Source organism: Oryctolagus cuniculus, chromosome 19 (genome assembly GCF_051225735.1).
Source record: "Oryctolagus cuniculus isolate XC-2025 breed Fujian yellow rabbit chromosome 19, ASM5122573v1, whole genome shotgun sequence".
In the NCBI taxonomy this organism is placed as follows: Eukaryota; Metazoa; Chordata; class Mammalia; order Lagomorpha; family Leporidae; genus Oryctolagus; species Oryctolagus cuniculus.
Genome location: NC_142885.1, coordinates 70,599,343 through 70,613,910, shown reverse-complemented (window position 1 = coordinate 70,613,910; position 14,568 = coordinate 70,599,343). Strand labels below are relative to the sequence as shown.

Sequence of the window (14,568 nt, the reverse complement as noted above, 5' to 3'; positions counted from 1 at the left end):
ACACTGGCTCTCCACCACTTCCCGTAGACCCTGGCCCTGTCGCGTGTCCCGTGGACGCTGGCTCTCACGGCGGCATCCGTCTCTGCAGGAATGCTCAGCCTGATGCTGGGCTTCTCCAGTGGCCAGGGCGCCTCCGTCCCTGTGTACCCGCCGCGGGAGCTGCTCTCAGCGGCTGAACCAGGCAGTTGTCAACACAGCCTGTTCTTTTTCTCACAGGAGTCCTCCCTCTTGAATTTAGTCTCCTACAGAGCTCAGTCAATTCACCCAGCAAAGGACGGCTGGATTCAGAACCTGCAGCTGCTGATGGAGCGGTTCTTCAGGTATTGGGTCTCCTGGGCCCGGCGCCTCGGCCCGCCCTGCGTCTCTGTTCTCTGAGCCCTGCCCGGGGGCCGGGTCTCGGGACCCGCCCTGAGTCAGGGCCTTCCTTGCTGGCTCTTACTGTTTCTTTTAGAATTTGTATTTCTTTGCGGGTCAGAGCACGCCGGCCGCCGTTTGCTCCCCGACCCTGGTGTTTGGGCCTGGGCTGGCTGTGAAGCCGGGAGGGGGGACCTCAGGTCAGGTCGCCGCGTGGGGAGCAGGGATGTAGAGCTGCAGTTTGTCAGGCTGCGCTTTGGCTGGAAGCCGGAGTCTGGAGCCGGAGCCGGCATGGAGCCGGCACTCGGACAGGGGACGTGGCCGTCAGGTGCCGGGCCAAACGCCTGCCCCACCTTGCTGCTCCCTGAAACTGGGTCTCGTGAGTTCTTGGTAGCCGGTGTCTGCCGAGCTGGCGGCAGGGCTGGGGCGGGGCTGGAAGGACAGCAGGCCGGGGCGCACGGGGGAGTCCAGGGCCAGGCCTGCCCTGCGCAGGCTGGGGGAGGGCTGCCGAGGCTGCTGCGGGCGGAGGTGTGCCCCGTAGCCACGGGCCTGCCGTTCCCCAGGAACGAGACCCGCAGTGCCGTGCGCATCAAGGTGCTGGACGTGCTGTCCTTCGTGCTGCTCATCAACAGGCAGTTCTACGAGGTGAGCACCCGGCTTCTGCTCCCCACCCCGGCTTCTGCTCCCACCCCGGGCTTCTGCCCCCCACCCCGGCTTCTGCTCCCCACCCCGGCTTCTGCCCCCACCCCGGCTTCTGCCCCCACCCCGGCTTCTGCCCCCACCCCGGGCTTCTGCCCCCCACCCCGGCTTCTGCCCCCCACCCCGGCTTCTGCCCCCCACCCCGGCTTCTGCCCCCACCCCGGGCTTCTGCTCCCCACCCCGGGTTCTGCCCCCACCCCGGGTTCTGCCCCCACCCCGGCTTCTGCCCCCCACCCCGGGCTTCTGCCCCCACCCCGGGCTTCTGCCCCCCACCCCGGCTTCTGCCCCCCACCCCGGCTTCTGCCCCCACCCCGGGCTTCTGCTCCCCACCCCGGGCTTCTGCTCCCCACCCCGGGCTTCTGCTCCCCACCCCGGGTTCTGCCCCCACCCCGGCTTCTGCCCCCACCCGGGCTTCTGCCCCCCACCCCGGCTTCTGCCCCCACCCCGGCTTCTGCCCCCACCCCGGGTTCTGCTCTCGGACGGCCGGGGCCCCGCGCACCCCCTGCTGGGCTTCCAGCCACGTCTGTCCTGTGCTGCCTTACCCGTGGTGCCCCTGCCAGGCGCCCTGGGGACCCAGGACACAGGTGCCTCACACGGTGCTGCTCCCGGGCTACAGTCTCGGGCAGGGCTCCTTCCTCTTGCTGTTGTCCCCCCCCCCCGCCCCTGTGCGCCTGGATCTGCTCCGCCACTGATGGCCGTGGCCAGTTTGTCCCCCGGCCTGCCCTTTGTGAGGTCTGTGCACAGCCTGCCCCATGCCCTTCCCCCTGCCCCCCCCCCCCCCCCCCAGGCCTGCTTGCCCCAGCCTTGCCTGTCTGCTCCCTTCTTCCTGGTGCTGCTGTGCCCGCCTCTGTCTCCTGCGACTCCACCCTCAGGAAGCAGAGCTCAGGGATGTTCGTTCCTCCCAGGAGGCCCCTCTGGCTGGCTGGTTCCTCATCTGGGTTGGGCTCTTTCTTTTTTTTATAAGATTGATTGATTTGAGAGACAGAGGTCTTCATCTGCTGGGTCACTCCCCAGATGTCACATAGGCCAGAGGTGCACCCATCCAAAGCCAGGAGCCAGGAGCCGCTTCCTGTCTCCCGTGCAGGTGCAGCCCATCCTCTACTGCTTTCCCAGGCCGTGGTGGAAAACTGGGTTGGAAGTAGAGCAGCTGGGACTCAAACTGGCACCCTAGGGGGTGCTGGCACTGCAGGCGGCGGCTTTTACCCGCTACGCCACAGCGCCGGCCTGCCGGGTTGGTCGTGTCCTGCTCTCTGCTCCTGTGGCACTTCTCACCTGCTTCCGTCACACTGTGTGCGCATAACGCAGGTGCCCGTGCGGCCCTCAGCGTAGGAGGCACTGACAGTGACGCCGAGCGCAGAGCATCAGGGACGTTGCCGGGCTCCATCTTTGTGCCATCACTGCTGTACCGTGGGGTGGCAGGTGCTCTGGGGCAGGATGCTGGGGTCCTGAGTGAGGGCTGGTGGTGTGGCTGACGCACACGTATGTACACACCTGCGCACTTGCACACACACGCACACACAAACACACTTGTGCCTGTGCACACACATGCACACACAAGCACAGACACATACACTCATGCACACATATACTAGCACACGTAAACACACTTACATATACCTGTGCACACGCTTACACAGACACGTAAACTCATGCACACATATACTAGCACACGTAAACACAGACTTACATATACCTGTGCACACGCTTACACAGACACGTAAACACTCATGCACACATATACTAGCACACGTAAACAGACTTACATATACCTGTGCACACATACGCTTACACAAGCACACACACGTAAACACTCATGCACACATATACTAACATAAACACACACACCACACATAAACGTGCACACATGCATACATACACATGTACACACACTTAAACACCACACAAACACGTGCACACACATAACTTACACATGTATGCACATGGACACATGCACACATACGCATTTATGTGTGCACAAGCAAGCACTCACACATGCAGATGCACATGCGTGCACAAACACGCACGTACACATGCACACACTAACACACACGAGTGCACACATTTACATGCACACAATACAGTATACATACACACGAGTGTACACGTTAACACATGCATTTACATGCACACACATAACACATACATATGGGTGCACACATTAACACATACATGCACACACACATGCACTCGGTGCCCACGACGTGGGGTCTCGAAGGCCTTGGCTGCTGCTGGGTCACTGAAAGGCGCCCACCTTCCTGCCCCGTGCCCTGTGCAGGAGGAGCTGATCAACACGGTGGTCATCTCCCAGCTCTCCCACATCCCCGAGGATAACGACCACCAGGTCCGGAAGCTGGCCACCCAGCTGCTGGTGGACCTGGCCGAAGGCTGCCACACTCACCACTTCAACAGCCTGCTGGACGTCATTGAGAAAGTGAGCGCTGCCGGGGTGCTGGGGCTCCTGTAGACAGCGGCCTGGGGTGGCCCTCCTCGGGGCGCTGTGTGCCGCGGTGCCTCATCCCAGCAGAGGTGGGCGGTGTCAGACCCTCGCCCGGCTGCCTGCTGCACAGCTTGTGCCCTTCCCCAGGGCCTCGGGAGCTGGGGGACAGTGGCGTCCACGCAGCAGCAGCATGGCGGTTGGTGGACGGTCACTGTGGTACGCTTGGGCTTCTGAGAAGTGCAGGAGGCGTGTTCGTGGGAGGCGGCACTGGCTCCTGCTGCCGCAGGGGGCTGGTGGCTGAGGACTCCACCCGTTCTCTCTGAAGGTGACGGCCCGCTCCCTCTCTCCACCTCCTGAGCTGGACGAGAGGGGCGCGGCTGCCTACTCGGCCTCCCTGGAGGACGTGAAGACTGCGGTCCTGGGGCTCCTGGTCATCCTTCAGGTGAGGCCCTGCGCAGGTGGCCTCTGCCGGGGCCTGGTGGCCAGTGCTGCTGGGGCTGCTCTCTGGCGAGGTGGGGATGTCCCAGGGGTCGTGATGGTTACGGTGGGCAGCCTGGGTGTGTCCTCACTCCCCCAGTTACAGGGGACAGGGAACAGGGACGAGGCTTCCTGTGTCGGAGCTGCGCCTCAGCAGATGAGGCGGGAGAGGGCCCCGTGCTCCCCACCCCCACCCCACTGCTGGGATGGTGTTCACACTCTGCACCCTCACACTGGATAACCCGGTGTGGTCCAGGAGAGGGCCCCGTGCTCCCCACCCCACCCCACCCCACCCTACTGCTGGGATGGTGTTCACACACTGCACCCTCACACTGGATAACCCGGTGTGGTCCAGGAGAGGGGCCCCCGTGCCCAGAACTCGGGTCTCCTGTGTGGAAGGCGGGAGCGCAATCCTGAGCCGTGTGCCCCTCCCGGGTCTGTGTCAGTGGGAAGCTGAGGTCAGCCAGGGCAGCGGCTACGGCGGGGTGCTGGCTTCGTGCCTGTTCCCTGCGGTGAGACCCGCACGGACCCCCCTGAGGCCAGCCCTGCTGACCCCAGGACCTTCTGCCAGCCCCGCTCTTAAAGGCCTGCTGGTTCTCAGCCTCACTGCGCTAGGAGCAGGTCTCTGAGGCCTGAACCGTGGTGTTGGGGTGCACTCAAACCACAGGCCTCCCCACTGCCCACTCCCCAGCCCCCCGTAGCCGCTAACCCGTCTCGTGTGCTTGTTCTGGGAGCTCGCGAAAGAATGCAGCACGTGGCCTTTGCCCCTGACCTTCCCAGGAGCTGGGCGGTCGGTCCTGCTGCTTAGTGACCCACGCGCCGTGTGCAGACGGGCTGTGAAGACACTGCGGGGACGCTCACGCACGGAGCTGTGGCTGCATTGGGCGTGGCCCGTCTGCGCCTGCTGTCCTGAGCAGCTGCCACACTCGCCATGCCACAGCTGGGGGTTCCGGCCTCGGGAGTTGTCCTCGACGGCACGTGGCCAGCCTCGTGGCCATTCCATCCCGGTGTGCTGTCTGTCTCCCCGAAGGCCGACGGCCTCCACACTTCCCCGGGGGTGTGGCTGCCCGTGTCTGCGGAAATGGCTGCTCGGCCCCCCCCCCTTTTAAAAATATTTATTTATTTGAAAGTTACAGAGAGGGGTGGGGAGACACAGAGCTTCCAGCTGTTAGATCATTCCTTAGAGGGCTGCAACGGCCCAGGCTGGGCTAGGCTGAAGCCAGGAGCTTGTTCTAGGTCCCCATGTTGGTGGTAGGGACCCGAGCCACTTGGGCCATCCTCCACTGCCTCCCCAGGCCATGAGTGGGGAGCTGGACTGGAGGTGGAGCAGCCGAGATGTGAACTGGTGCCCTTGGGGGATGCCAGCACCGCAGGTGGTGCTTTGACCTTCGTGCCTCAACGGCCCCGGCCTCTTCTCATTTTTAATTGGCCTTTATTACTTTATCATTGACTTGGCAGAGTTCTCTGTGTCTGATACAAGTCTCACATAGGGCAGTTTGTAGCTGTTTTCTCGTCCTCAGGACTGGTTCCATAGCCTCATTCTCAGTTCTCCCAGGACCTCGTCCCCTCACATCTGCAGGTCCCCTCTGCCTGGCTGGCTGGTGGGTGGGGCTTTCCCTCTGATCACTGCACCTTGGTCCCTGGCCTTCAGTGTCGGGCCTGGGGAAAGTGTGGTGTTGGAGTCTGCCGGCCCGACGCCGGGCGCTGGACGGGCTCCTGTGCTCCCGTGCGTGGAGGACGTTGATTTCCGGGCATGGACAATGGAAAGTGTCTGGTGATGGCCCCTCCCGGGTGTGTCTGGCCCGAGAGCCGTGTGTTGTTCGCTGCCGTGCCTGCGGGAGCCTCGGCTGGGCTGTGGGACCCCGTGGCGTGGGTGCACGGACAGCTCCTGAGTCTGGAGAGGGCAGGAGAGACGTGTGGCTGCCTGACCCTGACGGGGAAACCGAGCCCCAGGGCCGGAGCGTGGGGCCTCCAGACGGCGCTGTCCTTGCGGAGGCCCGGGCCCCAGCCTGAGCCTGCTCGTTCTTTTTCTCACGCCCCTCCCCCATCTCTTCTGTTTGCATTTTTAATTTATGTATTTCAGAGGCAGAGAAAGAGCAGAGTTCCCAAAGGCCTGCGAAGAGCAGGGCTTGGCCAGGCAGAAGCTGGCAGCCAGGAATTCAGTCGTGGTGTCCCCTGCGGGACCCTGGCCCCGAGTGGTCGAAGCGTCACTGTGGCCTCTCGGGGACAGCCAGGGAGCGGCGTCACACCTGACTGTGCAGACGTGGGACGCGGGCACCTTACCCTGCCTGCCAGACACCAGGCCAGACACCCACCCTGCTGCCTTCCTTTCTGTTTTTAAGAGATTTTGTTTATTTCTCTGAAAAGCAAAGTGATGGAGAGACAGAGTGAACTCCCAGATGGCCACAACAGCCAGGAGCTGACAGCTCCTTCTGGGTCTCCCATGTGGGCCGTCCTCTGCTGCCTTCCCAGGCACATTAGCAGGGAGCTGGATGGCAAGTGGAGCAGATGTGAGACACCAGTCCCCGTGTTCTGAGTGGTGGCTCAGCCCGTGGTGCCGCAGCACCGGCCTCCTGTGTTTTTTGTTTGTTTATTTGTTTTAATATTTAAAAAGGACTATATTTGTTAAAAACAAAACACCTGGTGCTGGCATTGTGACGCAGTGGGTTCAGCCTCTGCCTGAGCTCCCAGCGTCCTGTGTCATGGTGCCGGTTTCAGTCCCGGCTCTCTGCTTCCCACCCGGCTCCTTGCTAATAGCGCCTGGGGAAGATGACCCAAGTGCACGGACCCTGCACCCACGTGGGAGACCGGGTGGAGTACAAGCGCCTGGCTGTGGTCTCCCCGGTCACTGGGGCCTTCTGGGAGTGAACCAGCTGATGGAAGACTTCGCTCTGTCTGCCTTTCACATATGGAATTTTTTTTAAGATTTTTATTTATTTGTGAGGTAGAGTTGCAGACAGTGAGAGGGAGAGGCCTTCCATCCACTGGCTCACTCTCCAAATGGGCACAGCACCCAAAGCTGCGCCAATCCGAAGCTGGGAGCCAGGAGCTTCTTCCAGGTCTCCTACATGAGTGCAGGGGCCCAAGCATCTGGGCCATCCTCCGCTGGTTTTCCAGGCCATAGAAGAGAGCTGGGACTCGAACCGGCGCCTGTGTGGGATGCCAGCACCACAGGCTGAGACTGAACACACTGGCCTGTGACCTCTTTAAAAAAAAAAATGAAATGGGGGCCGTTGCTGTGGCATGGCAGCATAGGGGCGCTGGCTCGAGTCCCGGCTGCTCCTCTTCCGGTCCAGCCCTCTGCTGTGGCCTGGGGAAGCAGGAGAAGGTGGCCCAGTGCTTGGGCCCTGCAGCCGCGTGGGAGACCTGGAGGAAGCTCCTGGCTTGATTGGTGCAGCTCCGGCTGTTGTGGCTGTTACATGGGAAGAGAACCAGCGCATGGAGGACCTGTCTCCCTTTGCCTCCGCTACTCTGCCTTTTAAATAAATAAGTGAATCTTTTAAAGACAGTTTTCTAAAAATACAATAAAATGTGTTTAAAATCGAGTAGGTAGATCTCAAGAAAAAGCTCGTAATGCAGCGAAGGTTGAACTTGCTCTTTGCAGCTTAGCTGTTTCCTGCGTCGCAGCCGAGTCCTGGGCTGCCCGTGGCCTCTGTGTTGCCCTGTGTGTGACAGACTGCATTTCGGTTTTGTCAACCAGAGGACGAAGGACTCTGTGCTGTGATGGTTGTGAGACGAAGCAGCTTTGGGTGTTCGTCATTTTCTACCTCTGAGCTTCAGAGACCACGAAGGGTCCCTGCTGCAGCCCGGGCCGGCGGCCGTACCTGCCGCACACATGCCCTTGGTCTTGCCAGGACAAGATGGGTGCGGGCTCCCGGACGGGGTGGCCCAGGCTCTGGGGGAGCAGTCCCTGCAGGGCAAAGCCCCCTGCTGTGCCTCTGTTGGTCCAGCGCACGGGTACCGGGCCCCTCCCTGGTGTCGCCCGATTCCCCTGCTGGGTGATGCCTCCTGTCCCCTCTGTCTGCAGACCAAGCTGTACACCCTGCCGGCCAGCCACGCCACTCGTGTGTACGAGACGCTCGTCAGCCACCTGCAGCTGCACTACAAGCACAACTACACCCTGCCCATCGCCAGCAGCATCCGGCTGCAGGTAGGACGGCCGGGACGGCCCGCGCCACAGCTGCTCAGGCTCAGGTGTGCTGTCGGGGGCTGGGGGTGTGGTGGTGACTGTGTCTGTTCCCTCCTGGCACTGGTCGGAGTGGTCCCCCAGCACCTGAGGCTGGTCACTGAGTCACGTGGTAGCCTGGGTGAGGTTGGGGAACGGGGTGCCCTGACTTCCAGGGTGCACGCTCCTGGTGTGTGGAAGCCGCGGAGACCTGTAGCTGAGCCGAGCTCGCGCTCTGGATGCCGGCACCAGGCCCAGAAGGTCCCGGGCAGAGCGTGGCTTCCTGGCATTTGGGACTGCAGCGAGGACGCCAGAGGTGTGGGCTGGCCTCTCCTGATCCCCGAGACAGGCCCAGCTCTGTGCGTCGGCACAGCCACACGGGCTCTGAGGGAGGAGGCTGTGGGTGCCAGCCTGGGAGTCAGGGCTTCGGGTGTGGCCGGGACAGAGCCCGCCGGCTGCAGGGCACGGCTGTGCGGTGGGAGGCCTTTGCACACAGCAGGGCCAGGACGCTTGGGCCCGAGACGTGGGGGCCGCCGCCCGCTCCTGGCCCTGCTGGCTGCCACAGCTCTGCTCTCTGCAGGCATTCGACTTCCTGCTGCTGCTGCGCGCCGACTCCCTGCACCGCCTGGGCCTGCCCAACAAGGATGGGGTGGTGCGGTTCAGCCCGTACTGCCTCTGCGACTACATGTGCGTGCTCGGGGCAGCAGCAGGTGCTGAGCGGGTGGCTGTGAGCGGGATGGTTCCAGGAAGGATCCGGTGGCTGCCCGCGCTCGCGGAGGCCTGTGCCAGCCCTGCGCAGGGAGGCCGCCTCAGCTGCTTCTCCCTCCACAGCGAGCCGGAGCGGAGCTCTGAGAAGAAGGCCAGCGGCCCCCTTTCCCCTCCCACCGGGCCGCCTGGCCCTGCACACGCAGGCCCCGCTGTGCGGCTTGGCTACCTGCCCTACTCCCTGCTCTTCGGCCTCCTCCTGCAGTGCCTGAAGCAGGTGAGGCGGGCCTGTCCCTGGCGCTGTGCCGGGTCGTGCCGGGTGAGCCCACTTCTCGGCCCCTGCACTCAGCACCTGGGGGGTGGCGGGAGGCCCAGCTGGCGCAGGCACGGGGCTGAGGATGTGCCGCTCAGCCGGGCCTTGCCGCAGGGTGCCGGGGCCGGGAGGCGTTCCTGGCACCTGCTCCTCAAAGGGGGCGGGAGCAGGGTTGCTGCAGAGACAGGCCGGGGCGAGGGCCACGAGTAGGCAGCAGCCTGTGGGGTCGTGGCTGCGGGGAGAGGCAGGGCCTGGATCCTGGGGGTGCCAGGCGCTGGCCCGCGCCGAGCCCGCGGCGCCCTGCCCTCTGCTCGGCTGTCCTGGCCCGGGCGTGCTGGAGCTGCCACGCGGCTGGGAGGCGGCAGACGGCCCGCGCCGAGCCCGCAGCGCCCTGCCCTCTGCGACCCCGTCCCTGCAGGAGACGGACTGGAAGGTGCTGAAGCTGGTGCTCAGCAAGCTGCCCGAGTCTCTGCGCTATAAGGTGCTCGTCTTCACCTCCCCCTGCAGCCTCGACCAGCTGTCTTCCGCGCTCTGCTCCATGGTAACCTGGCAGGGAGGCGCTGGCGGGGTGCGCGGGAGGCAGTAGCGCAGCTCCTGCAGAGGGGCGGCCCCGGGGCGTTGGGCGAGACCTGAGGACTGCTGGCCCCATGCAGCGCAGAGTGCGCACCCAGGGCTGTGGGGTGGCCAGAAACGCACCAGGGCCGCAGCCCTCTCCAGCTCAGTCGGGCAGCTCCTGAGAGTGGGCCTTGTTTCTCCCTCTCCCTGGCTGAGGCCTCCAAGATGTTCGAGTCTCAGCCAGTCCTCACCCCCACGTGTCTCCCACAACCTCGAAAAGGCAGGGGTGCAGGTGGGAAGGCTGCCCAGCACCCTTTGGCCTCCCGGTGTGCAGTCGCTGGCAGGCCCCATGGCTGCTCTCGACGTCAGCTTTCAGGCCCAAAGACCCTGGAGCGGCTCCGGGGCACTCCAGAAGGCTTCTGCAGGACCGACCTGCACCTGGCTGTGGTCCCAGTGCTCACGGCGTTGATCTCCTACCATAACTACCTGGACAAGAGCAAGCAGGTGGGGGGCATGGGGGGCGTGGGGGGCGTGGCGGGGGGGGGCACAGGTGGCCCTGTGGTGGCTGGGGTCTGGACGCTCGGCCTGCAGTCGCACGCTCACCGTCTTCATAAGCTGTCCGCTGGGCCAGGGTGAGGGCCGTCGGCCTGCCCTGCCCTGCCCTGCCCAACGTTGCAGGGCTCTGCGTGCTGCCCGTGGGCCTCTCTCCCGCTCCGCGGCTGCTCTTTGCTCTAGGAGAGGCACTGCCTGCCGCCCTGCTGCAGCTGTGGGACAGGTGCCCACGCTGCCGTTGAGACAGGACTGGCGGGCTGTGGCCCCGGCTCTCGGCTCCCCCCACCCTGGCCCCCAGAGCGCGCAGCTGGTGACACCCTCCCCTCCCCCTGCTCTCGCGCACGCACTCACAGCTCCCCGCATCCGAGGTCAGGCACCTGCTCCGTCCAGCCTGTGTGGACCTCATGCTGAGCTGCCTGAAGGGAAAGCCCCTCCTCTGGGGCTGGCCATGCTGGGGTGAGGGTCCCTGAGGGGTGAGGCTGGCTTCCTGGGCCATCAGTGCCGTGGCCCGAGCCGCCGCACCGGGGGACGCTATCCAGGTCGCTGCGGGACCCGTGGCCTTCACGCACCATGGGTGGCCGTGAGCCCAGCATGTCCGTGCCAGGTTGGGCTGGGGAGCTGGACCCTGCTGCCCAGGGGGGCAGGGGCAGGAAGCCCATGTTCAGGGCCCTTTCTAAGCCTTGGCCCCCGTCCTCCGTGGAGAATTCCTGAGTGGGGACGGGCTGGCCCTGCGGAGGCCCTGTGGCTGGGGCACGTCCACTTGGACCCGAGGTGTCCTGATTTTTTAAATTATTTTACTTGAAAGGCTGAGAGAGATGTTCCACCTGCTAGTTCACTCCCCAAGTGGCCACCACGGCTGGGCCTGGGCCAGGCCAAAGCCAGGAGCCAACAAGCTCCGTCCCGGTCCCCCACATGGGTGTCAGGGCCCAGGTACTTGTGCGGTGTTCTGAGGTCCCAGGGCACTAGCGGGGAGCTGGACTGGGAGTGGAGTGGCTGGGACTCAGGCCTGTGCTCCAACAGGGGCCGCTGGCGGCGCAGGCGGCGGCCCCGCCCACTGCAGCCGGCGCCGGGCCTGTGTCTGTTTCCAACAGCGGGAGATGGTGTACTGCCTGGAGCAAGGGCTGATCCACCGCTGTGCCGGCCAGTGCGTGGTGGCCCTGGCCGTGTGCAGCGTGGAGATGCCCGACATCATCATCAAGGCCCTGCCCGTCCTGGTGGTGAAGCTCACGCACATCTCCGCCACAGCCAGCATGGCCGTCCCACTGCTGGAGTTCCTGTCCAGTGAGTATCTGCGGGCCGGGGGCAGGTGCGTGCGGGCGCCCTGGAGACGGGGACTGTGCCTTGCCCGAGGTGCGCCTGCTGCTCCCCGCCTTGTGTCCCCGGGCCACTGGGGCACCTGGTTGCGCTGCCTTCCGTTGCCTTGGCACCGCTGCCCTGAATGCCTGCCTTCCCGGCCTTCCACGCCAGAGCACCTTGCCAGCCTGGGCCTTGTGCCCGGCTGGGCCCCTCTGCCTTCAGGCACGCCCCAACCTTGTGTGTGGGAGCATGGGGCTGTGCTGACCGCCCTGCCCCTGCCTGCCCGCCACTTGCTGGCGGAGAGCCTGAAAGAACAGCGCAGTCAGCACTTTGTGCAGGGCCAGAGAGGGTCGGCACGTGGGCACTGTGGCAGGAGGTTTTTATTGGGTTTGCAGCTTTCTAAAGACTTGGGCCCTGGAGCTCCTAGGTCAGGCTGGCCGGGGATCTCTGGTTTGTCAGAGCCTAGAAAGGACACGAGGCTGGGGTTGGGAAGGGCGTGCACTGGGCCGTTGTTTCCGTCCCTCCCTCCGTGGTTGCTCCCTCTGGGCCAGGGCGGCTGTGCCCTGTTGCCCGCGTGGAGAAAGGCAGCGCGGGGCCCTGTGCCAGCCGGCCTGGCCCCGCGCCGACCGTCCTGTGCCGCCGCAGCTCTGGCCCGGCTGCCGCACCTCTACAGGAACTTCGCCGCAGAGCAGTACGCCAGCGTGTTCGCCATCTCGCTGCCCTACACCAACCCCTCCAAGTAAGCGAGACGTGGGGCTCGGCTCTGGCTGGGCTGCGTCCCTGGGGCGGGACTGAGGCCGCTGCGCCCCGCACTGCCGCAGGTTCAACCAGTACATCGTGTGCCTGGCCCACCACGTGATCGCCATGTGGTTCATCAGGTGTCGCCTGCCCTTCCGCAAGGACTTCGTCCCCTACATCACCAAGGTGGGCCAGTGGAGGCCCCCATTAGGGCCGGGACCTGCTGTGCCTGTGGCTGGGGTGTGGGGTGACTGGGGTAGGGGCTGGGGGGCTGTGCTGTGCCTGCAGAGCCCAGGGCTCAGCTTGCCGTGGAGGTGGGCGCGGGAGCTGCCCCCTCGTCCTGGGCGCCTCCCAGCTCGGCTCTGCCCTGCGCAGGGCCTGCGCTCCAATGTGCTGATGTCTTTTGATGACACCCCTGAGAAGGACAGCTTCAGAGCGCGGAGCACCAGCCTCAACGAGCGGCCCAAAAGGTTTGGGGTCTGCTGGGGGCCCGGGCTGGGACCTGGAGCGGTGTGGTGTGTGCAGGAGCTGGGGCTGCGGGTCACTCCCAGGCCAGTCCAGAGACGTGGGGCCCAGGGCTGAGGGCTGGCCCGGGGGGCTGAGAGAGACTAGCGCTGGCCGCACTAGGGCGCCCCGGCTGTGCCGTGAGTACAGACTGTCTGCCCTAGGGATCAGGTGCAGGCTGTGTCGGGGCCGCTGTGGCTGCGCAGACCCCTTCCCAGGCCCCTCCCGCTAGGCTGCCCCCTCCCGCAGAGCTTGCGCCCTCCCCGTCACAGCCGCTTCTGCTGGTCCGGAGAAGCCACGCTGGGCCTCTGGGTTCTCATTTGCATTCGTGGACCGCTGCCCCCAGCCCCGCCTTCCCGCCTCCCCGCCCCAGCTTGTCTCCCTCGGGGAAGGCGGCATTTTCCAGGGTGACCTGAGCTCACGAGCCTCTCCAAGCCCCCAGTGGCTGGGGGCCAGAGCTCGGCCGTCGGTGAGCCTGGTGTTGGGCTCCCGGCTTGTTGTGCGGTGTCCGGGCCTCAGTGCCTCCGCGCCCCTGAGCTGGGCGGCTCCGCCTGCTGTGGGTGGGCGGGAGGCCTGGTCGGCACAGCCTGGAATCTGCCGCGCAGCAGCCCCGCGTTGACTTTGCACGAAGGTCCTTTGTTGTGGTCTCACGCGTGCAGGCTCGCCTTCCGTCGTGTTGACGAGATGTATCTCATGCGTTTTGTTTTCTGTCTCCTCCCCGCTAACTGCCCTGTGGCCTGGCTCTGTTCATGCACCCGTGGGATCCATCTCCACCCTGTGGCCGGGGACCCTTCCTCACCTCCCGTGGCTGCTTCCCCTTTCCGGGAGCTGGGCTCTCTGGGGCTGGGGGCTTCCTTCCTCACCTGGTAGTCTGAGGATAGCCCGAGCCCCCAGACCAGGCTTGGCCCACTCTCCACCCGTGGACGAGTGCAAGGGGAGCCCCGCCGCCGAGGCCTTCCGGTGCCGCAGCGTCAGTGTGTCTGAACATGGGGTCCGCAGGTAGCCGGGCGTGCGAGGGTGGGGGGCGCAGACCCTGCGCTTGGCCCCGTGAGCGCCGGGGTGGCGGTGCATGGGGCTGCTTGCATGTCCTGTCGCCTGCCTGCGCCGCCCTGGCTGGGGTTGGGGACGAGCCCGGCACTGGGCCCAGGTGAGCCTGGAGGCGAGGGGAGGGAAGGTTGCATTCTGTCACGGGGGGGGGGGGGGGCGGCTGCGGGCTGCAGGGGCCTCTGACGGGGGCTCTGCCTGGGCGGCTGCTCGGAGAAGGCTGGAGGGCGCAGCTCTACACACCCCAGCCGGGGTGAGCGGGCGGGGGCGGGGGCCGCTCCTGGGCCCGCTGTTTTGTTCTCCAGCTGGCTTCCTTCTGGACTTTTCTGGAGTCCTTCCGTTACAGCTGAAGGAACAAGGGGCTTTTCTGTAGGAAAGGGGCCGGCCTGGAGCAACCCAGGACCCCTGAGGGGTGGGCCGGGGTCTAGGGCACCAGCCCTGCTTGGTGCCACCAGCCGGGGTGGGTGCAGGTGGAGGTTCTTGGGTGCTGGCTTCTCTGCCGCCACCTGCCTGCCCGTCCAGGCCACCCTAGCGTCTGTGTCCTCAGCCGGCCTCTGAGACCCAGCTCCTGGTGATGCCTGCTGGTGTGGTGGGCTGGGAGATGGGGAGGGACTGTCCGGGCCCTCCCAGCTGTTCCCAGCGGGTTCTTCATCCTGAGCAAGTGCCGCAGGGGGCTGTGCAGGCGTGTCAGGAGTAAACCCACGGAAGCCCTTCCCTTGGGCCCGAGTG

General features: G+C 65.0%; 1 protein-coding gene across 6 annotated transcripts in view; it reads left to right on the top strand.

Annotated features, from left to right (window-relative positions):
• Positions 1 to 14,568, top strand: part of TSC2 (TSC complex subunit 2) — a 31,578-nt gene that overhangs the window by 10,320 nt on the left and 6,690 nt on the right. For 4 of the 6 annotated variants that reach the window (XR_016226323.1, XR_016226324.1, XM_051839520.3 and 1 more), the window contains exons 12-25: positions 217 to 320; positions 918 to 999; positions 3,329 to 3,484; positions 3,816 to 3,932; positions 7,995 to 8,117; positions 8,713 to 8,819; positions 8,964 to 9,114; positions 9,569 to 9,691; positions 10,075 to 10,209; positions 11,349 to 11,538; positions 12,199 to 12,292; positions 12,375 to 12,477; positions 12,667 to 12,761; positions 13,666 to 13,794. Coding sequence is in view for 4 of the 6 variants with exons in the window: in XM_051839520.3 (XP_051695480.3) it covers positions 217 to 320; positions 918 to 999; positions 3,329 to 3,484; positions 3,816 to 3,932; positions 7,995 to 8,117; positions 8,713 to 8,819; positions 8,964 to 9,114; positions 9,569 to 9,691; positions 10,075 to 10,209; positions 11,349 to 11,538; positions 12,199 to 12,292; positions 12,375 to 12,477; positions 12,667 to 12,761; positions 13,666 to 13,794 (1,709 nt within the window). In the remaining 2 variants the exon portion in view is untranslated. The remainder of the gene's footprint in view (positions 1 to 216; positions 321 to 917; positions 1,000 to 3,328; positions 3,485 to 3,815; positions 3,933 to 7,994; positions 8,118 to 8,712; positions 8,820 to 8,963; positions 9,115 to 9,568; positions 9,692 to 10,074; positions 10,210 to 11,348; positions 11,539 to 12,198; positions 12,293 to 12,374; positions 12,478 to 12,666; positions 12,762 to 13,665; positions 13,795 to 14,568) is intronic. The other 2 variants (XM_051839523.3, XM_051839522.3) reach the window with 1 other exon arrangement.